The following is a 24,091-nucleotide window of genomic DNA, read 5'->3' as shown; positions in this document are numbered from 1 at the left end:
TGCCCGTCCTGTTTTTTCTCGTCCTGTTTTCAGACCAACCCTTCTGCAGTATGCAGGGTCGGTCTATTAACTTGACAGGACGGGCTCTTTGTGTTACGTGATTTGTGCAGGTTTTTACGGGGTATTGTAGCAAAACATAAAATATCAGATTTTTTTTATTGCCTGTCAAAAATATTTATCATATTCTTAAAGCTTATATTTGTTTTGCTACATTTTGATGTATAGATTTTGAAAATTAAATCAGAGATAAATCCAACATCTTGACAGGGCGAACACTTTTCGGGTTGATAAATCTCCATTTATCGTCATTTTAATTAACTGAATTAGAACTAAAATATACTTATGTATTTCTTTCTAAAATAAATTATATCAGTTTTGACTTTCCTTTGAACTTGCTTTATTTATTTATTTATTTATTCTTATTATTTTCATTTAATTAAAGTTAGTTGGTTTGTTTATTTTTTTAATACATTTAAGCGTAATGACTTAATAAAAGTTTTGGTTGAAAAGCTCCAATTAAACAATAACAAAATAATTAGTTCCGAGATGATGGCTTCATTGTCTTTAATGAGTCTTTTGGTCAGCTTTAAATGTTATTTAACATTAATATTGCAAATAAAAACCTGAACTACTCAAATTTACTTATACGTTATCTAAGTCCTCAGTAAATTTCTTAAAGAAATTTTAATTAAATCCAAAGGGAACAGGGTGAAAATTTACAACACTTAGACTTAAGAGTAGTCCAATGTGTCTAATGCATAAAATCAACAGTTTTAATTCATTAAAAAGCTACTCGACTGTAAAATGTACGGCTTGTTCTGCCCACTAGCAGAGCGTGTGCTCTCAGACTTAAAGTCAATTAAAAAACAATAAACAGTTATTAACATTTGTAACAAACTACCATCCAACATCACACACAATCTCGTATTTGTTACGAAAACACTGGTCTTATATAATTAATGACCCTGAATACTCTCAACTATTTGAACGACCACTATAGCAGACTCTGGTCAAACCTTATAATGCATATAAATATTACTCCATAGTACTTTTTGTCTGCTTAATATAAAATCATCACTTGCATACTGTTCTTTAAATATGCATCTTTTACATAATACATTTTATTACGAAACTAATAAATATTTTCACTATATGATTGGAAGCCAATGCAACGTTCGGGAAATATACTTGTGATATGTGCATATGTATTACAAAATACGTTCGATTTTACTTAACTATAATTTTTCATCCGCCGATGATTCATTTCTCCCTGAAGACCGCCTCAATGATTGGGAGCTGGAACGAGCAGACATTATACGAAACCGGAAAAGCTGCTCAGGCTGCAATAGAAATGGAGCGCTACAACCTAGATATTATGGACCAGAGGATGGTAACCATAAACATGGATTAGGAATCTTACTCAGTAAGAAGGCCAAAGCATACTCATCGAATGGAATCCTGTTAGTGAAAGAATTATCATGACAAAATTTATGTCAAAGATACAAAAAAGTAACAGTCATTCAATGCTACGCTCCTACCAATGTAGCAGAGGAAGAAGACAAAGAGGAGTTAATTTTACAACCAGCTTCAAGCTACCCTAGATTGAAAAACACCATGGAACATCTTGATTCTAATGGGTGACATGAATACCAAAGTTTGAAAAAATAACACGGGGAGAGAACTCATCACCGGGAAAGAAGGAATTGGTAACATCAACGAAAATTGTCAAGTCTTTGCAGATTTTTGCTTCCACAACGATGTGGTCATAAGAGGTACGACATTTCCATTCTCTCACAAGGATATACAATAAATAACCTGGGTATCTTCAGAAATGAAAACTAGAAACCTGACAGACCACATGACAGTCACCAGGAGATGGAGAAAGAGCATGACAGACGTTAGAGCTTATCGAGATGCTGATATACCATTCGATCATCAACTTGTGGTGGCTTAATTTAAGATCAAGATAACCAGGGCAACTAGACAAGATTAGATTAGAAGTAGAAAGTATAACATAAGGAAGAGGCGTAGTAGACAAACAATGTGAGATAGTAAAATCTACATATAACACCACATGCCAAGAAGAACTTGGATTCTCAAGGGAATGCAAGCCATGGTTATCTGATGGTACATTCAAGACAACTGAGAAGTGTAGGTTTGTTAAGATACAACTTGACCAGGTCAAGACAAGATTGTAGAAAGAATGTTGATACTGGTCCAATCATGAAGGGTGATATAATAAAAGCCCTACGGAGAATCAGGACTGGAAAAGCCCCAGGACCAGGGTTACCCCATTCCACTACCTTGGGCACACAATCCAGTTGCCCTGTGGGCAGAGCGACATAGCCGACCGCCAGAATTCTAAGCACTATTTAGTCGCCTTTTACGACAAGCCCAGCGCTGCTGTGGGACTATTCGTGTACAGCATACAGAAATTTACAATATATAAAATTGGTAATATTTATACTTTTGACACTTGGACCCGCACGGGGCCATACAACATCTTGCATGAGCTGTTTGAAAACATCTGAGAAACAGTGGAAATCCCTGAGGAGTGGAGTTTTGGTTACGTCATTGAGTTTCCAAAGAAAGGCGACCTGAGCAACTGCCTAGAACTGTAAAAGAATTCAGCTACTCTCACTACCAAGTAAGTCCTAGGAAGAGTCATTCTGGAAAGAATCAAGTCAGCAATAGTTACACACATTCTTGATGAGCAGGAAGGATTCCGATGCAGCCGATCATATATTGACAAAATTCCCACGTAACGGGTCATCATCGAGCAATTTTTAAATTGTTATTCAGATGTTACGTGTCAGTCTTTGTAAGAATCAGGCATTCGGTGATGACAAACCCATCATTTTGAAAGTGTAGGTTGATGTTTTGCTCCATCAGAATCGACGAAAAACAAGACAAGAAAAAACAAGATTTTCCATATCATGTTGATATTGAGTTATAATTTCATTGGAATGCACTGAAAATGAACATTTCAAGGGTAGATAATTCTGTGAAAAACATTCTTTTGAAAAAAAAACCGGGCAAATCCAGCAATGCAGAGATCAAATAAAAACCTTTTTTCCCATAGAGAAAGCATCCTTGGGTGAAATGGCATTGTCAGATGGTTGGTGTGACGAAAATCACGTTTCTGATTTTTCTAACTTTTCCTGATTCTAACAAATACATACACTTAAGCTTTTGTGTTCATGAATTTTCATTATGTTTGGAAGATTTTTATCGATGGGATAATTGTTTCCGATGTGAGGAAAAATTGTTAATGTGTTTGCAACTTCAGTTTGATTGTTTTTGATATTTTCATTTAAGATAACGCTTTTGGGAAAAAATGCTTCTTGTTGTTAAAAGGTTTTATAGTCGACCAAAAATCTTTTGATTTCGGCCCATCTAAACATCTTCAATAAAATTATGTTTTAACAGACTTCTTTTTTATTATTATCACTTGATTTGTTTGCGGTTTTTTTTTTCATATAAAATATTACATTTCATAAATTTATGAGTTTTCTCTTTTAATTCACTGCTGATATTAACTCTTTTTTTTTTTCGTTTGAAGGGCCTGTACCAAGTCATGACCATTGCGGTACCAACTGCTCCGGTGATGAAATATCTATTTTGCCAGATTTATTTTGGACTTGACTTGATTGTGAAACGGATTAGTGATCAGTAATGTTGTTGTTACCCTTATTTATAAAAGGAGCAGGCTTTGTCCAAGGTTTTCTGATTTCCATTGGTGCTGCATTTTTTCAACCACATTAACAAATTGTCATACAGTATTTATCTCTGCACGATTCTCATTTTTTATCTTAAAAAGTTTTACCCTATCTAACTCTCCAATGAAGGCAGGTTGATTAAACTATTTAAAACTTCAAAATAATATTATATATTATATTCACTATAATAAGAAAAGGTCCTTTTTCTCAGATGAACGAGACAAAAATAAAAGTTATACTTACTCGACTTGTGAGGACACGATTCATTCAGTCAATTTTCTTCTTCACAACATTTATTTCGGCGATAAAATTTATTGACAGGTTGTAAGAATTCTGCTGAAATTTACCCTAAGGAATTGATTTTGAATAAAGCCCATGAGAACAGTTTTAATTGTCTTTGGATATATTGCACAAAGTAATCTAAAGACTAAGATTTACAACAAGAAGGACGGTTCCTCATTTTCAATTATTAATTTTCCCTTCCTTGACGGGAACATTCCTTTGGCTCATTCACACGTTGTATATACATGTACAAGTATTTCTTGACTCTTTCGATGTGTTCGTGTTTGTAGCCAAGTTTTTGATTTTAATGAACAAAATCTCTGTATTACCGGTAAATTGTTAAGTTAAGGTTTTCGTTACCATAAACAAGTTTAAGACTTACTGAATCATTTTATAGATATCAAGATTTAATGCTGAAATTTGATGGTGTTGTCGTATCTTAGTCATAATCGGAATTTCACATCCTCGTTTTTATGTAATAACTGAAACTCGAAAGTTTAAACAAAATCCTTCAAGTCTGGAAAATATTAGAATAAACTTTATCCGTATGGGTTTTCTTCATCGTACCATTGTTAAATCTTTGAATTATGTTTTTTATGTTTCTAATATCGTCTATTTTGTTAATAAATCAAGTACTTCTTTAATTTTATGACATTTCATCCTACTTCATGTCTTTATATCTTGGTATTTGCATGAAGACTTTGTTTTTCTTAGTCGTTTTATGATATGTTTGAACTAAATCCTGTTGGACGTATTTTTATTGATACTTTTCTTTGGGTAAACTAGATGTGCTTATCAGTTACTTTTGGATTGTGAACTAGCTTATAGAAGCAGTGAGTACTATATTGGGGTACATTTTGTAGAAACTGTTTGTTGTCTTTTGTCTGATTTGTTACCGTGTTTGTATTCTGTATCAATCTCCAGTTAAGTCTGATTCCACAGGCAAAAAAAAGTTTTTAGTAGTTTTACACCAATATCTTGAAAACTATTCAGCCATTCAGGCTCCTGGGAGCCTCTCGTTATGTCTTTAATTCCTAAACAGTTAGACCAAAAATCAATACTAACCTGCCTATCAAGTATACCACAATACAATCACATGAATGTATCAACCTATTGTATTGTTATGTTAAGACAAGATAATGACATCACCATAAAATAAGAGTTAGGACAACATATAACTACATGTCTGTCTCACAAAGGTACAACTATGCAATGACACTTTGTGATATGAAACCATTCAAGTCATTGCTTCAATAATGTACGCCATATGCTTCATACTTTAAATACAAAAAACAGCCAATCAAAACAAATAATGAAAATACAAATAATTTATTTTTTGCCACAAAGATAAAAAGACAGTTGAGTGTCACTCTGTGTCATGAAGTTTCCTCATAATTCTCTGTTTTCATATCATTAAGTCCCATTTCATCATTCTGTTCATAAGACCTCTCATACTCTACAACCTCCATTTCTGGGTCCTCTTCTGGAGCATATACATTCTAAAATAAGCAAGTGCAAAACTCTATAATAAATAAATTAGCATACATTGTCACTACCCCTCTCATACAGAATGTTATCAGACAAGGACCGAAATTGCTAGCAACATATGCCCCATCTATATAAAGCCACAAATCAAAATAAAAATTAATCCTTACATTAAAAGCCAAGATTTTTGTGACAAAAAATGGAAAGCCCCATGACACAGGAAGTTGATTTCGGACTGAACCTTAAACAGCTTATAATGTACATCCCATCTGTATAAAGCCTCACATCAAATTTCAAATCAATCCATCAATTTGGGGCTAACATTGTTACCACGAAATCTGGACTAACAGACAGACTGATTCTAAAAGACCATCCCCTCGTTCAGTGGCACTATTAAATGAAGAATTTGTTAAGTACTTTTATGGCTTGGATAACTTTATCTTAATAACCCCTTCATAAAAACTAATAAGATTCTAGGCTATGCCTATGATGGACACAGTCTGTTGCCATGTTGCTAAGGTGGGTAAAATATTTAAGACCAAAAAAAAGACTTAAAGCGTGCATTTGCCAATTATTGACAAATAAATATAAATATAAGTATCCATTGATGTATCAAAGGACAAAACAGCGCCTCTAGAGTTGCAAAATTGTCCACTTAAAAGTCAAAAGAATATTTTCAAGCTATTCCTAGTTCTGGTCTAACATGATTCAACATACATAGGAAGTCACTGACACTTCATCTATAATATTTCTGACAACTTCAAAACTAACACAAGTCAAAGAGTAATCAAGGGAACCAAGGTAATAGCGGTAATCAAAAGAATGTAATCCAGGGACAAAGACCAGATATGGAAAACAGACACACACAACAAAGAACATAAAGTAACTAAAATCATACATACAAAGCAACAAAAGTAAATGAGCAACTCGGACTCCACTAAAAACTGGGAGCATGGACCAGGTGCACCGGTAGGGTAAGCATCCTCTGCTTTTCTAGAAATATCCGCCGTGTTGCTAATAAAAAGCCAAGTCCGGGGTAGACAAACGAGAAAGACAAACTATGACCCGTTGAATAAATCAGTTTTCATGGTGCTGATGGATACATCATAACGATCCACGAGTTCATGATGACAACCATAAAACTTCTTTAGTTAAGAATACACCCCCAATAAAATTATACCTGAAGATAGCTGTTTCCTGCTGGATCATCAAGAATAAAATGGACACCTAGTCTTTTCCCATCAATCACCTGCAATGGTCATCAGGTATGTTTAATTAAAGTGAAATTAGAAAAAAAATTTCAATGTGATACAAATGCCCACCTTTTTAAAGATATGTATATTAACAGAAACACTGATTAGATGGACAGACGGACAGACAAGGTGAAACCTATATTCCCTCAAATTTTGTTTGCAGGGTTTGTTAGTGGGGGTATAACAAGAAACATGGTAAACAATTCTTGGTTAAAGCCTTATGGGCTTTCAGGTGTGAAGAGGATAAATAAATAAGTTAAGTTCAAGTAATATTGGTGAAATTCTATTTGAGTTTAAAATCACACAAAGTTTGACCGTTCACGAAATTAAGTAACAAAAATGGGTAAGTTTAACATGCATAAAATTTTTCAAAATTTTCAAAAGTAAGAGATGCACATCTTCTAATTTTTTAATATCCAAATTTAACTTAAAGCCATATCTAGATAAACTAACCTCATCAATCTGATCACAAAACACCTTGATTTTGTCCTTCAACTGACCTTCAGAGCTGTCCCCACTAAAAAATGGATTATTTTCTTTCAGCTGTAAAAAATACACACCAGTAAAATAACTGTAACCTCTATTTTTACATACTGCCCATTCAAGATTATGGCAATCAGAAATCTATATTACAGCTAAAACACTTTAAAATTGCAAAGTATATGTACACATACATGGACTGACAGATTCATATTCATACAGATATGATTCCTGTACATGTAGAAAAGTACACAAAACTTTGTAAAGTGTAAACTGCCAAGTTACAAAATATTATATGTAGTAAAAACTACAAAAACTGAAAAAAAAAAAACCAGATAAACAGATGAAATATGTCAATTTTCCAAACCCCACTTTCAAAAAAAGATACCAAAAGTATATACCCACATTATCTTATCATACCTGATCTTTGATCTCAATCAGAATTCCTTCCAATGTTGTAAATTTACCTCCCATTGTGCCCATCTGTGTGGAGAAATCTAATTCAGGAATAGACAATGTACATGTCTCACTCTAAAAACAAATTAGAAGTGATCAAAGAATTACTAACAAATGACATTAGCCTAATATAAATTTGATGAAAAAGAACATATAATGAAGTTAAACAGTGGCTATCTAACATTTTCATCAACACCATTCTTTCACGAGACCATATTTACTATACAAACTAATTATCTTTGAAATCAAAGCAAGTATAAAAATTATTGGGAAAATGGCAACTTTAATTAATGTTGTTGCGATTGGATTCAGAGAGTTGTACATGTGAAAAATGACAAATAAATCTGTTTCAGGGGCCATAACTCCTACAACAGGCAACAAATCATTTTGGAAATTTCGGCAAAGGTCTGTCTTCTGATGGTGAACAATATTTCTCTCCATCAGAATTTTGCGAAATACAAAAGAGTTATTTGCTAAAAACTGTATTTTGACCCCTATGTTCTATTTTTAGCAACAGTGGCCATGATTTTTCACAAATCAAAAATTCAAATGGTCATTTTGTGCAGGATACCCTAAAAACGATAACACCAACTTTCATTAAAGTCTGGACAGTAGATTCTTAGGAGAAGATTTGTGAAAGTAATGACATCAAAAACAGCAAAAAAACATCCAACAAGAGGCTCCCAGGAGCCTGAGTCACTCACCTGGTTTTCAAAGGCAATAAATTTAACAAGGAGTTGTCCAACAATTTTGACTCAAGAAGACTTTGGTAGGACTATCATAAGGATCATTTCAGTGATTGAAATTTTCTTTCTAATCTATTATAGTTTTAAAGAAATTGGCTGAAAACTGTAAAAAAAAAACAACAAAAAAACAAAAAAAACAAGAGACTCCCAGGAGCCTGAATTCCTCATCTGGCTAAAATTTATCTTTCAAGGGCAATAAATTTAACATGGAGTTTTCCAACAACTTTGACTCAAGAAGACTTTGGTAGGATTATCATAAGGATCATTTCAGTGATAGCAAAAAAATGTCCAAAAAGCACAATAACTCCAACATATCAAAATGAAAATTTGACCACAAAAAAGATCTCATCATGCTGAACACTGATATCTGAGTCAGAATTTGGCTAATCCAATTGGTTTTCGAGATGTATGTGAAACACTACTATTAGACCACTATGTTCTATTTTTAGTAACGGAGGCCATGTTTTTTGACGGATCAAAACTCCCCACACCAGTTCTATGTAGGATACCAAAAGGAACATTCATACCAAGTTTGGTTCAAATTGGTCCAGTGGTGTCAGGGGAGAAGAGTTTTGAAACTCAGACAGACGACGACAACAGATGCCAAGTGATGGCAGTAAGTCCAATGTTGGTCACCAGATTTTCACCAAAATTTAACCACCGATAGATTTCAACATGCTGAACACTTTTACCCCAGTCAGAGTTTGGTTAAATCTAACAGTTTTGGAGATATATGCAAAAATCTGCCGTCTGACCTTTATGTCCTCTTTTTAATAACGGCAGCCATGTTTCTTCACTGATTAAAAATCCAAACTGTCATTTTGTTCTAGATACCCTTGAAAACAAAAATACCAACTTTCATTGAATTCTGTATAGTAATTTTGTTAAATGGGAATAATTGTCCAATAGCCTGAAACCTGATTCAACAATATGGGAACTGTACTTGATGCTGAATACCAAATATAAAGAGAAAAGTGTTACAAAAATGATTCCCCTGCCTGCCCCACCATACTATAACCTGATTTTCACAAGCAAAATTCAGCCAATTAAAGAGACTGCTACCAATACCTTCAGGACATCTCTGGTCATATCACTTGTGTCAGTGATTTTCAGAGTTATCTTCCTTCCCTTTGGTTCAATTCCTGCTCCACCTTTGACCTCGTTATCTTTGTGTCCACATTTATCACACACTGTAGCCATTATAACAACTTCTTTAAAATGTGGAATATCTGACACATGTTAGGGAATAAATTCATGGATTCCAAAATGGTCGGACAAACAGAAAATTATTTTAGTGTGATTAGGCAATCAATTGATCATTATAAAAGTATCAACCCTACAAACAAAATGATGAAAACTTTCACTAAGGACCTTGCCATTGGTATTTTTAAATCACATCCAATAACAACCCTCTGGCTATTTATTCAAGAACCCTTGGTTTATATGGTTCAAGATATTGTTTTATGGCCAATTACAAAACCACCCATTTCTTATTATATGTACAATTATCATAGGTACAGCCTAAATGTGTATGAGGCTTAAGGATAGGAGTCAAGTGTGAGACTTTGGTCAGCATTGTTCATGTCTCAGCCCACAGAGAACACATATAGGCTGTATTTGTCAACAATACACTAACATTGTTTATATCTTGCAAAATTGTTTTAAGGCATTGACCAATTTTATAGATTAGAATAGAATAGAACATTTCATTGATACTAATCACTGACCCATAAAGGGCACATTACACAAATGATTACAATGTATATATACAGGTGAACCTCATTAAGTCGAAGTCGAAGGGACCAGGCAAAAATGTATGAGTTATCTGAGGTTCAAGTCATCTGAGGTGAAGTATAACCCAGAAATAGTTTGGTCATTGATCTTTTCTGTATTTACATCATTTGTTTTGCTTGTACATGTACATGTTCTTCATTTTACATGGTTCTTCTTGATGGCTTCCGTTTAATATCGGAAGATTGTTTTGTGTTGTTTATCATGTTTCAAATACTGAACGACACCGCATGGCAAAGGAAAATTTACTTTTTATTTTTTATTTGTCGAAAATGTCATAAGTTCATTACATGCTGCTTTGCACGCCTCACAATCAGGAGATTCGTCAAACTATGTGCTCTACACTATTTAAGTAAAATTCCAGATTCACTAGCAAAACTAATGCAGTTGTTGAAATACACATAATTACTATCGTCTGTTTGATGTTTAATTAAATATTCAGATACATGTACCAATACAATTCATCTGTATTTTTTTCAAAATTTTTATTAAAATATGCGATATCACTGTTAGTGTGAATACCAATGTGTGATCAATAAAGTTTGTTTCTTTTCACTACACACACTATTTTGGATTAATCAAATAATTTCAATAGCCCCAATAATTGTTGTAAAAACATACTTCGATCGTGGTTTGAAACAAAGCAATCAGTTTTCATACTAATTAGTTGACTTTGAGACATCAGGTTTAATCAACCACGAAGTCCTATCGAGGGGACTGATGAATACCCTAGAGCTATCTGAGATTTCGAGTCATCCGAGGTAAAATTGTATTGGAGTAAGGTGAGTTTTACAGGGACTTTGAAGAGATTTCGACTCTTCTGAGTTCAACACATCGAGGTTCGACTGTATATATCAATGTCAACTTTGTGACGCTAATAAATTTCCAGGTATGTTTTGATTCAGTAGTCCAAAGTATAATACATAACTTCAACTAAACTTTCTGGCATGACATTTCTACAAATAGGATAGGAAAAAAATGAAATAATTGAGCCAATGCCCACTAGTTATGCCCTGTACCTAAACATTATCATTATATAGTCACAATATAAAGAGGAAATTTTTGTCTCCCAAGACAATTAAATAAAAAGATATTCAATGACACAATTATCAAAAGCTGCTGTCAAAATATCAAGAGACTGTTATAAGTACATGTACATATAGTTGCCGAGAAACTGTCACCAAGAAAAATATTTAAAAAAAAACAGATGGACAGACAAGAATAAAACAGTAGACCCCTCCTTCAGAGCCTGGTTATAATCACATAACTTATAGAAGGATACCAACAACTTTCATATTAGTATCACAGAGTTCATTACAAGTTGGACAATTGGTTTGGAATGTGGCAACCTGTAAAAAATAAATGTCAAAATCAGCAAATGTGTAAATAGTCAGTGAAAAAAACCTACATGTGAAAATGTACTAGGTATTACTTAGCCATATACATGGTTGTAATGAATGGAGGCTTGAAAAGAATTTTATATACATAGGTTCAATTTTACAAAAAAGTTGGACATGAAACATAACTTCTTTACAACAACATTCATACAAATGAATGTATTTCTGAACTCATAATCATATCAACTATGTTGTACTTGACACTGTTATCCTCTATACTCCTTCAAATTGTGTTTTACTTCCATAAAAAAATATATTAAAAAAAATTATAGTATAGATAGACTCTCACCTCATCTTTAGCATCAAATAATCTGTCCTGGTTGCTTTCTTCTGAGGCCTCCTGGCAAAGATATTGCAAATATATTATAAGTACAAGGATAGGTATCACTGCTCATGTCAAAATAGTAATTATCTGTGTATAATGGTACTAAATTAGGAAATTATAAATCATACTGTGTGTAAAAAATACAAATATACTGCAGAAATGTTGCTATCAATTACTGAAAGTCCTGAAATTTTACAGTCATTACATTTTTTGCTATTTACGGAGTACAACCTGTGATATTGAAATTGAACTCTCCTGCATAAGTACATTATAGTTCAATTTCATAAATGATTGGGAATTTAACACTGTAAGAAAGTAGATTATCATGAAATCACAAAAAAATAGGGACATCATAGAAAATAAAATGCTTTGCAGAGCACAGCTTGATACGATTGCAGTGATTTAACAGTTTTGTCTAAGAATACCCAGAGTTTAATTTTTGTAATAGGTCACATGGGACCAAACATTGATATTATGATCCAATCAAAAACACCTAGAATTTATTGTTACTAGACCTGCATGTGAGCTAACTATGTGAAAATTTCTCCTTGCAGCATTTCTACATTTAAGTAGAATTGCATTCATTTACAAGCATACAACAATAATAAAGGAACTAAATGCACATTTGATTTTTACCTTGAGGAAGGAAGGGGCTAGAATCAAATTTGAACTAAAAAGGCAAGATGGAAAAACTGAAGAAATATAAAGGCAGGGCCGCCCATAATAAAAAAGATAAAAAGGCAGGGCCGCCCATAATAAAAAAAATAAAAAGGCAGGATCTGTTATTGTCATATTATGTTCTTGTTTATATTTTTAAAAGGGTAGGACTTATATTTTCTCAAATCAAGAAAGGCAGGATAGAAAATTAGATCCCAGTCCCCACCACCAAAAAAAAAAACCAAAAAACAAGAGGCTCCCAGGAGCCTGAATCACTCACCTGGTTAAATTTTTGCCTTTTAAGGGCAATAACTTTAACAAGGAGTTGTCAGACAATTTTGACTCCATTTGATTCATTGGGCACATTTGTTAGCCTTATAATAAGGATCATTTCAGTAATTGAAAGCTAATGGCTAAACCGAACCAATTTGGAGATGTATGCAAAAATCTGCTGTCTGACCCTGTTTTTCAGTGATCAAAAATCGGTCATTTCGTTAAGGATACCCTATAAAACAAAAATGCCAACTTTCATTGAATTTTGCAGAATAGCTTCTGAGGAGCTGATTTTTTAAAGTAATAACATCAAAAACAGCAAAGAATGTTCAAAAAGGGCAATAACTCCAACATGGGTCAACAAATTCACCAAAATTTGACCACAGATAGATCTCTTCATGTTGAATAATATTACCCCAGGTCAGATTTTGGTTAAACCTAACCGTTTTGTAGATATATGCAAAAATCTGCTGTCTGACCCCTATGTTCTATTTTTAGTAACAGCGGCCATGCTTTATAACAGATCGAAAATCCAAACGGCCATTTTGTTAAAAATACCCTTTAAAAACAAAAATACCAATTTTCATTAAATTCTGTAAAGTAGTTTCTGAGGAGAAGTTTTTTCAAAAATAATAACATGAAAAACAGCAAAAAACGCAATAACTCCAACATGGGTCAACAGATTTTCTCAAAATTTTGAACACAGATAGATTTCGTCATGCTGAACACTTTTAACCTGTCAGACTTTGGCTAAACCTAACGGTTTAGGAGGTATATGCAAAAAACTACTGTCTGACCCCTTTGTTCTATTTTTAGTAATTGCAGCCATATTTTTCGACAGATCAAAAATCCCCAAATCAATTCAATGCACGATACTCCAAGGAACATTCATCCCAAGTTAAGTTCCTATTGGTCAAGTGTGTCAGAGGAGAAGATTTTTGAAAAAAATAACATTCAATAAAAAAAAAAAAAAAAAGCAAAACAAAACGTTGAAAAAGGGCAATAACTCCAACATGGCTAAATAGATTAAAATGAAAATTTGACTGCAGATAGATCTCATCACGCTGAACACTTAACTAGTGTCAGAATTTGGCTAAACTTAACGATTTTGGAGATACATGTATATGCGAAAAACTACGGTCTGACTCTTATGTTCTATTTTTAGTAACGGCGGCCATGTTTTTCAACGGATCAATAATCCCCACATGTTCTATGCAGGATACCCCAATATATTCATAACAAGTTTGGTTCCAATTGGTCAAGTAGTTTCAGAGGAGATGAGTTTTGAAAAATTGTTAACAACAAAGGATGAAGACGGACGCCAAGTGATGGTTACTCCCTAACCTTGCTTTATATACAATGTACATCTGATGCCTAGCCTTCCCATTACTTTCAGTAAGTCATTGCATAATTTAGACAAGGTCAATAAACTATAAGATACATGGACAGACAAACTGATTACTGTATATCTCCCTGTGATAACTTTGACTGTGGAGAACCAGTGGTGGATCATGAGATTTACAAAAGAGAGGATGGGAAAATATGGCCAATAGTTTTTCTCAAAATAAAATGTGACACAATAATGCATCATATTCACTTTCCCTAGATCCACCTATGAAAACCTGGTGATTAAAAAAGTAATAATAAATGTATGCCCTCATAAACTATTCCATTGAACCTGTCTCAATTATATTTGATAGGTATCTCTGTTGGTGGTCTAAATAGACAAATCAATAAATTTCTTAGTACACAGTATACAATAATTATATAAGTACAGCGAAGACAGCATGACGCCATTATACATTTGTACAGCCACAATTTATTTAGGGTGTATAATGACCAGGAAGGTTTATGGTAATCGATCATACAATGATAAATCAAATGTACCATGGTTTTGCAGGATTCCACAACCCTGAATATTTCACTATAAATATCAACCAAGGAGGAGTTACATGTAAGTAGGTACTCCCTTCTAGAGACAAACTCCCATTAATTGCTTTTAAGTACCAGTCTATATAAAATTCAGAAACAGTACCTAATGTAGGAGTGATTCATGGTGTAGAAAAACCCATTGAAAAAATAATGCTTATATTGGTCTATAAATATGCTATTTTTTTAATAACAGTCCATTCTGTATTCAGATCTGTATTTTTGAGAAATCTGTTTATTGATCTCCCACTAAAATCAACCAAATCAAACCAACAAAGAATGGTAACTCTTGCAAAAAGCCAATTTCATACAAAATCTCTATATTTTCTATCTTAAAATGGCAAATTAAGACCAGCTTTATGGTTTGTAACCTTTACCCAATAAAAAAAAAAAAGTGCTGAGTATCAATCTGCACCATGAGAACAGATTTGTTCATAATGTGTCAGTTTTTCTTTCTCATTCGTCTACACTGGATGTGACATTTTATTAATAACTTGCCGGTTGTTTATGAATTTGGTGGTTTTTTGACATGCATGAATCATCTACTGTCTGATTTTTTATAAAGACTGCTGCTTGATAGTATAATAAATACCTCTGTTATTCCAAGAAATTCATTGTCAGCTTTTGATCTTCTGAAATGTACAACCTTTATCTGGGGATCTGTTTTGGGGGCACATGTACCAGGGTTAAGGAAATTATTTTACATTATTACTAAGTAAACAAAATATGAAGTTGCACACTTTGTTGTGTTAGGTATACCCCACAGGAAGTAATATTGGAGAGCTATCAAAATCTCATCTTTATAAAGGCACACGCTAAATTGGTCATCAATCCGTCTGTTGGAAAATGAAATTTTTAGCGACGAAAATTTTCTACATAGTGTCTTATACTGAAAGTGGAAAAGCCCCACAAAATAGGAAGTTGAAACCAGAGAGCATCCAAAATCATATACAATGAATGTCCCGTCTACATGAAGCCACACATCAAATTTTAAATAAATCCTTTTATTGGGAGCAAAAATAATTGTGATGAAGTTGGTCAGTTGGAATGACAATAAGAATGATAGATAAGGTCATTCCAATATACTATCCACTTAATGAGTAGGGGTAAAAGATTAAAAAAACTTGATTTTTATCAACCAAACCATCTTAAAAGGAAGGCAATTTAGAAGTATGTTTATTAATGACTTATTCACAGGAAGAAAATTAAAGTTCCAAATATCATACAAATTTATACAATCAAATAAAACTTTCACAGTTTCTAAAGCATAATGTGTCTGTACCTTTTGATGTTAAAGCCCAGATCTGTAAGACAACAAAAAAATTCTAAAATTATTGTTACCCCTGCCTTCAAATTTTGCACATTAATACCAACTCCAAAAGTCATTCACATGAAAATTGTAAATAGAGAGTACACAATCATGACAATGGCATAACGTGTATGTTATGTAAAGTGTGTACAAGTTTCCTTGAGTTCCATTCAGAGGTTTCTATGGATTTGTGGATGGAAGGTTTGAACAGATGGATGACATGATCCTTTTTCAAAACAGTAGGTATAAAAAAATGGAAAACATCAAACACAAAAGAAGATGTCTTTCAATAAAGATAAACATTCATTAGAAAAATTAAAATCCGTCAAAGGGTTTTTGAGTTATTATACAGAGTTTAGATTGACAAATAAATAAACAGATAAATGGAGACTTTTTTGTACAGTGGTTACCATGGATACTTTTTTGTACAGTGGTTACCATGGAGACTTTGTTGTACAGTGGTTACCATGAAGGCTTTTTTGTACAGTGGTTACCATGAAGGCTTTTTTGTACAGTGGTTACCATGGAGACTTTTTTGTACACTAGTTACCATGACAAGTCAGAAAAAAAATGGATGGACAAATGTTACTTCTAGCATTTATAAAAGGATATAAATTTTCAACAAAACTGTTTCCAGTAGGATCAGTAATTGTCTGCAAAATAAAAACAAAAATATTAAGCTTTGACCGCTAAATAATTGTTTGTACAACTATTGCTAAGTTTTGTCACAAAATAGCCTTAGAGTAAAAACAAATGAGAAAATCATATATTTGACAATACATGTACTAATTAATAGACAGATAGACAGACAGTGACCACTTCTTTATGATTTAATTTATTTTCAATTTCACAATTTTATGATATTAAAATTCAATCAATTTATTTTAAATACATGTACTTTTTTTTACAACAAACCTACCATATCAAATGGTTCTTTCAGATCTCTTAAGTCATTTAGCTTGTCAATAAAGTCATCTATTTTAGCTGCAACTTCTGGATGCTGTATCTAAAAGAAAAGAACCAGAGTTTAAATCAGAATCAGCCAAATACCAATAAACTGTTTATACTGTACAAACTTCTGATTAACAAAACAAACCTTTTTTGCCTACATATGCTATATCTTTAAGTTATGATAGTATTTCTGTATTTTTAAAGTAGCTCTCCAGCTAAGAATCATGCAAAATGTGATTCATGGGTAAAAAGCCTTCATATTTATATTTTTGATATTTTGTTCAAATTCTCACTTAAATCACTCAAATCAAACCATATCAAGAGCATGTGCAATAACTCATGCAAAGTACCAATTTTTTACACAGTCTACCAGTATATAATTTTCACATCAAAAGTGCAACAACCTAGTGACTTACAAAGACAGGTTACATGGTCTGTAACTGTTTCTAAATTAGAAATAAAAGTGAATCCAGCAGTTATTGACATGTATGAATCACAGGAGTAAAATCAGGAAATACAAGCTGGTACCCCAGACCATATTCTCGTATAATATTTTCCATATGTTTCACTAAATTGCACCAAAAAGTATGGTAGGTCAGCTTGAAATCAAGTAGCCATGGGCTACTGGGCAACTGCTAATTTTCATCCCTGTAATAATCTTCCACCTGAGTTTTATAAAGACTGCTACCTAAGTATGACCTACAATGTACATAGGTACCTTAAATGATATACATGACAAGACACATTATAAAGCATTAACTTTACCTTTCTAAGTACCTGGTCCTGAGACAAACCATCTATTGCCCTTTGTATAACTCCTTCCACTGTTGTCAAAGCTATTAGAAAAAAAAAACAGTTCTATATACATGTAATAATGTTTTAAGTTTTGACAAATTCTTTTATATCCTACATGTACTTCAATTTTAGATATACATACATGTAGCACTACAGAATTTGCTGTTGTCCGTCTACATATACATGTATTTGTCTTATTACAAGACCATCAAAATGCCCGCCAGGGAATTATCACTTAGCATAATTAATTTATTCAAATAAATGATTAGCACTAACCAAATGCAATATTGGCAAGGTTTCAATCAGTTCTGTTTACATGTAATATTGAATGGAAGTGCATATTTAATATGAATATAAATTTTACATGTAAAGCATTATTTAGTAATTTGCTCACACAGTGGGAAACAACACCCCTGAGTCAAGAGCAATGCTTACCTCCCTTGTTTGGAGGGGCTTCAAATTCCAGCTTAGGTATATTGATAGTTGCCGAATTAGTTTGAACAACTTGTCTATTTAGGTCCTGAAAAGACAATTGTCTATATAAGTTCAACACTTGTTAAAGGCAGCAAAGAGCTGTATATATATACATGTATACATGATTCATAAACCTGTTAAGAATTAGATAAAACATACATGTCAAAAACAAATTAAGTAGTACTCCAGCTAAGAATCATGCAAAATGTGATTCATGGTTAGAAAGCCTACATATTTTTATTTTTGATATTTTGTTTAAAATGTCAGGGTAAACAGAAAGTAATATGTGGCTTTTAATACAGCCCTTGTTCATAGGAGATAAAAATTATATACATGCAGAATGCACTGTAGAATTCATAACTAAGGGAGATAACTCTGTAAATGACACTAAAATGTAATAGAAACTGTTGTATTTTCAATGTGGATTATCTCCTAAGAGCAGACAGATTGGAAAGAATAATTATGCATTTCATCATATGGATTTGTAAAGCAACTTAATAACAAAAATAAAAATATGTAGCCTTTTTTAGGTGTATCACATTTTGCAGAATTTGTGTGATTCTTACAAAGACTGCTACATAAAACATAAAGTCACACAACTTGTCTCTTATGTATCCCTCCATTTGGACAGGAAGTTGATAACAAACAGCAACCAAAATTGCTTACAATATCTGCCTCATCACATACCAAATTTGTAATCAATCAATCAATCTATAAGGAGCTGAGAAAATTGCAACAACCATGACAAAATTCAGATAGATGGATGAGATGGTTCCAATATACCACCTACTCATTGAGCTGGGTATAAAATGTGATGATATACATTGTTTTTGTACATACATGTACAAATGTACATGTGTAAGTCTTCTTTCTTGTCTTCAAAATTCAAAAACATTTAATCTCAACACTGAAATAGGTATGCTTCAGTTTCAAAACAGTTTCAAAGCAATTACTGATACCGGCAAATGTTTCATTGAACTATTTTAATAGTGAACAATTTTGGGTGAAAATCCATAATTGATTTACTGAAATATTGAAAAAATTTTGAGTCACAATTTCCATGCAATTGTCATCTGAAATCAGACCGATTGATTCAAATGTTTGGCTTAAGTAGATGTATTCTTAATACAAAATTCCAACAGTTTTGTTTGTTAGACCTAATCACCTTTGAAAAACCCTAAAACATTCTTAGCTTTCTTGTTTCTTGGTTGTAAAACAACTTTTGTTGAACTCCCAGACCAAAATCTGATATTCACACCTCTTGTCATCAATGATCTAAAGAGCCATTCAAAAATGTACTATTTACAATCAATTAAATGACCATGAGTATAAATATAGAAATTTGATAATCAATTCTGGAGATTTAAAAAATTATTCACTGAAATTATAATTAATTTTAAATTAAAATAAATCAACTGATCATCACCAAAATTCTAGGGAAATAATTTCATGGGGAAAAATGTTCTTGCTCTATACAATGGTTATGTACATCTTCTATTCAGAAATTCTTTTTCATTACACATTTAGTTTTAATTTCCAGTCCCTTTTTTTACAGAGAACTTGCTACATTGTATATTCTTCCTCACATAATATTTAACATGACCTGAATTGAGTGACTACATATACATCAACATGTAGCCATAACACTCACTTTTTCATTTTGAACTTGGAGTGTGTATTTAACTCCTTTTTCCTGTATTTTCCCTCCAGGCTGGAGCTCAGAGTTTTGGTATCCACAAGAATCACAAGTAAATGATGCAACAATAACTTCCCTGAAGAATGGGATTCTAGTGAGGAACAATCTGGTGATACCCTACAATGGTACAGGTAGTGTGAGTTCTCATAGCCAAGTATATATACATGTATATCATAAAAGATGTTTTCTGAAAAAATAACATGGAAACTGCATCAAATTAAAGAACTTAGAGTAGAAATGGCACATAAAGATTCAAACCTGTCACCTAATCTAGAGGGAGAAATGAGCAAAAACATGAGTCACCGTGTCCTTCCTTATACTCACTTTTCCCATGTATCTATGACTGCTCACTTTTCCCATTTATCTACAATGTATGACTGCTCACTTTTCCCATTTATCTACAATGTATGACTGCTCACTTCTCCCATTTATCTACATTGTATGACAAGTTATTGTAATAGATTACATAGACAAAAATGTCAATATTGGTCGTTTTCAAACAAAATTTTGTAAAACTTCTCTTTGTCATCAGTGTCTAGATAAGGCACTGGACCAAATGTTTAATATCATTTACTGTTTGTACAAGATCATTTAAGTAACAGATTAGTAAATTTTCATTTATTTCAATAACAACTTCACATGCAAGGATCCCACAAAAAAATGACAAGTACAAATTAGACTGTGACTTGTAAAGCTCTAAATGTGCTAGTAAGGGAAGCATGGCCTGGCCGCAGTAACCAACCAATCGAACAAATTTTTTATTGATAGTGTACGTCAATATATTATACAAAAAGCACCCACAGTGACCATGTATGGTAGATCTGAACAGCTATATGCAATTTAAACATTTAATTATTTTTATGAGCAACACAGCGGGTGTTTCTAGAAAAGAAGGACACTTACACAAAATGTACCCTACCAATGCACCTGATGCTTGCTTCCAATTTTTATTGGAGTCCTAGTTGCACATTTACTTTTGATACTTTGTATGTCTTATTTTGGTTATTTTATGTTCTTTGTTGTGTGTGTCTGTTTTTTATGTCTGGTCTTTGTCCCTGGATTACATTCTTTTGATTTCCGCTAGAATTATGGTTCCTTGATAACTCTTTGCCACTGACAGATTCCAATTATATCTGCTTTACATCAATGTTGCATCCTTCTTCCAAAATGTATAAAAGATGATGTTTAGACAAACCTTTTCTTCACATTGAAAACACAAACTCTCTATTTGCATGACTTCTGGAACATCATCTTCAGCATTTATGTTACGAAATAAAGATTTTGGTTCATCTGAATCTGATTTCACTTCAGCTTCTGCCATCTAAAAACAACAAAAATATGCTTGATGTAATCAATGTGATGCCAAAGCATGTATCAAGGTCAAGAAAAAAATACAAGTGTTTCCGCTAACATGCTCTTAAAAACAAGGTAAGGGAGTCAAAACTTTTTTATTTTTTCGTAAGTTTTTGACTGGTTTGTGTTGGAGACACACTCAAGACTTCAATAGTGCCTGTTGAAAAATGACAAACAAAAAATTCAGGGTAGACACAAAAAATTGAAATGAGCATTGTTAGCTGATACACTGGTATAGTTTTAAGTCCCAAATAACAACTGAGCATATTTCAAAAACAAAAGTAGCATTCACAATAAAAAGATTAAATTTTAACTTTTCATAATTTCCATTGAAAAATAGAATAAAGTTTCGCAGAGCACAGCATGATATGACTGCAGTGGTCAAACCCTGAACAGTTGGGACAAGTAAGGACACAATATTAGTTTTTGATACTTCATTATGGACACATGTGGGTGTGACCCCTTGGAACCCTTATGGCTCGAAATCTTTAAGAGGTGTCTGAAACACAGGCAAGGATTTTCATTAGGAATCCAATAAAAAAAAATATTTTGAAATCGGACATAACATAAAAAAAAGTTGATAACCAAATATTAGTGTCTTTAGCTGATAATTTGGTTGCTGATGACAGACCCATACATTTCAAAAAGATTTCCATAAATGTATATATAACCCATTTATTTTACAGTAAAGAAGTTCAAGACTTCCAATTTTGTATTTTAAAACTCTTGGCTTGGATTTACAGTATACATGTTTATAATTCTTTTTATTTTCACTTATTTATTATTCAAATCTTCTGTACTGTTTTCACTACTGATTTTGCTGATTTTGACTGGTGGCAATTTAATGCTGCCCATTTGTGTTGATATACACATATGTACCAGAAATACTGAACTGAAATGAAATCGTTTTGATTCAGAAATGCCTGTACCAAGTCAAGACCATTGAGGCAGTTTCCGACAATTTTATCCTGATATTGCCATTTGTGATACCGACTTTCCCTTCAACTTATTTTACAATAATTTTGTTATAACCTTTCAATCAAGACCATAACAAATCATTGCCGTATATTTCAGTGCATGGTTGTATTATCAAAAAGCATCAGTTTCCAGAGCTTAAATATAGAATCATGGCAGCTTCATTAGCATATACTTTGTAAATGCGACAGCTTTTCCAAGATATAATTAGCCATAACAATTTGCAGTATGGCACTCATCTGTTTACGAAAATCATGTAATCAGTATTACCCATAATTCATCAAAATCTTGGGTACTTAAAAATTGCAAAATGTTAACAAAACAAAGCGAAACAAATAAAAAGAGAATCAAAACAAAATAAAATGATACAAATCGTAATACATGTAGAATGAAACAAAACTACATGTAAATGAAATAAATCATCAAAGACATTTCACAGTTTATAGCAACTATATGTTTACCTTTGCCAAAACAATTTGATCTTAAGACATTTCAAACCATGACAACCCTTAATTCCTTATGAATGTCAAACATTTCGCTCCATAGTCATAGACATTTCAGACCATGACAATTTGATTAATGCATTAGAAAAATTATAACCGTACATCATAACAAAATACACCATATTGGAAGGTTATAAGAATATATCAAATCAGAACTGACAATAATTATCAAAGGTATTTTCAATTAATATTTCTTCAAGAGCACTAAAAGGTTTCACCTTTCTCCTACAATGTATATTTTTTGACATTTTGGTATACGTGAATGTTGAAACTGCGCATTTTGTCGTCTATATTATTAGCTTGGACATTATTACACCACGAAGAAGCAAAATACTAACTCTTTTAAAAGTAAATTACCATTAAAAGAAAGAGTCCTTGTATTTCCTTTAACAAAGCAATGTGACACGTGCGAAAAATGAAATTTCTGGCAATTCCTTACTACAGGAAGTAAATAAAGGATAGAAAAATCCAAAGCAATTACGGGGAAAAAATGCGGACCCTGTTTAATTGCAGAAAATATGAAAAAGCAATGCACAGATATATGGGGGATTTTTGTTTTTCAACACTTGAAATTTTTGTGCCTCGTGCAAGTGCTCAAATCCATATTTTCTGAATTTTTCTATTGAATCTGACAATGGTATACCCTATTTAGCCAATGGTACTTGTTCGACAATAATTAATAAATCCTTTCTTTTGAAATAAGATAAGTAAAGTGCCTGTCATATTAGCTGATTGATTGTTGGGGTTTAACGCCCGAGCAGCAATATTTCAGCTATATTCAGGCGATGAACATGAAATGGGATGATATGATGGTGATAAGATGAAAAAAATTATGGGACAAAAGGGTAATAGGGTCGACAAATTTTATTTGCCACCAGAAAAAGGGAGGGATGGGTAGGGTCGGCCAATTTAGCCTCCTGTAGCGGAGCGCAAAGGTTCCTACTAATATCAAATACAATAGCAGGGTTCTTTAACGTGCGAGGAACGTAGGTGGCATCTTTCCCAATATGGTTGGCGGTCAGGTTTTCCGTATTGTGGCCGGACACCCCAGCATTTAATACGCCCCCATTCAACCACCTGGGTCACACAACCCAGTTGCTCTGTGGACAGAGCGCCTAGCCCTCGGCTAGGCGTCTGAGCACTATTTAGTCGCCTTTTACGACAAGCTTAACGTTGTAGCAGGCCTATTATTTTGACACCAGGACCTGCAGGGGACGTAATATTAGCCCAGGGACCTATGAT

At 33.1% G+C, this 24,091-nt stretch overlaps 1 protein-coding gene across 1 annotated transcript; it reads right to left on the bottom strand.

The window, feature by feature from the left end:
• Positions 1 to 5,314: 5,314 nt before the first annotated feature.
• On the bottom strand, positions 5,315 to 23,344 carry LOC148617888 (zinc finger protein ZPR1-like). Its single transcript, XM_088585520.1, has 15 exons — positions 23,207 to 23,344; positions 21,214 to 21,339; positions 19,974 to 20,135; positions 18,284 to 18,368; positions 17,819 to 17,889; positions 17,022 to 17,108; positions 16,715 to 16,755; positions 15,386 to 15,470; positions 11,899 to 11,949; positions 11,495 to 11,561; positions 9,490 to 9,650; positions 7,640 to 7,750; positions 7,193 to 7,282; positions 6,667 to 6,735; positions 5,315 to 5,500 (listed from the first exon to the last, which is right to left on the bottom strand). The coding sequence occupies exons 1-15, from the start codon at positions 23,207 to 23,209 to the stop codon at positions 5,378 to 5,380; spliced, it is 1,332 nt and encodes a 443-aa protein (XP_088441646.1). The 5' UTR covers positions 23,210 to 23,344; the 3' UTR covers positions 5,315 to 5,377.
• Positions 23,345 to 24,091: the final 747 nt, after the last annotated feature.

This window comes from Perna viridis, chromosome 5 (assembly GCF_037379345.1).
Source record: "Perna viridis isolate PV_CMFRI_1.1 ecotype Kerala chromosome 5, ASM3737934v1, whole genome shotgun sequence".
In the NCBI taxonomy this organism is placed as follows: Eukaryota; Metazoa; Mollusca; class Bivalvia; order Mytilida; family Mytilidae; genus Perna; species Perna viridis.
The sequence above is the reverse complement of the archived record's forward strand: the minus strand, read 5'-3'. Positions and strand labels throughout refer to the sequence as shown.

What these genes read in the sequence shown, in the direction of transcription:
- LOC148617888 (XM_088585520.1), bottom strand. An exon ending in TATTTGATGCTAAAGATGAG is followed by an intron (nt 11,562 to 11,898) that starts GTGAGAGTCTAT and finishes TATTTTTTACAG; the next exon opens with GTTGCCACATTCCAAACCAA. An exon ending in TTTGTGATCAGATTGATGAG is followed by an intron (nt 6,736 to 7,192) that starts GTTAGTTTATCT and finishes TGACCATTGCAG; the next exon opens with GTGATTGATGGGAAAAGACT.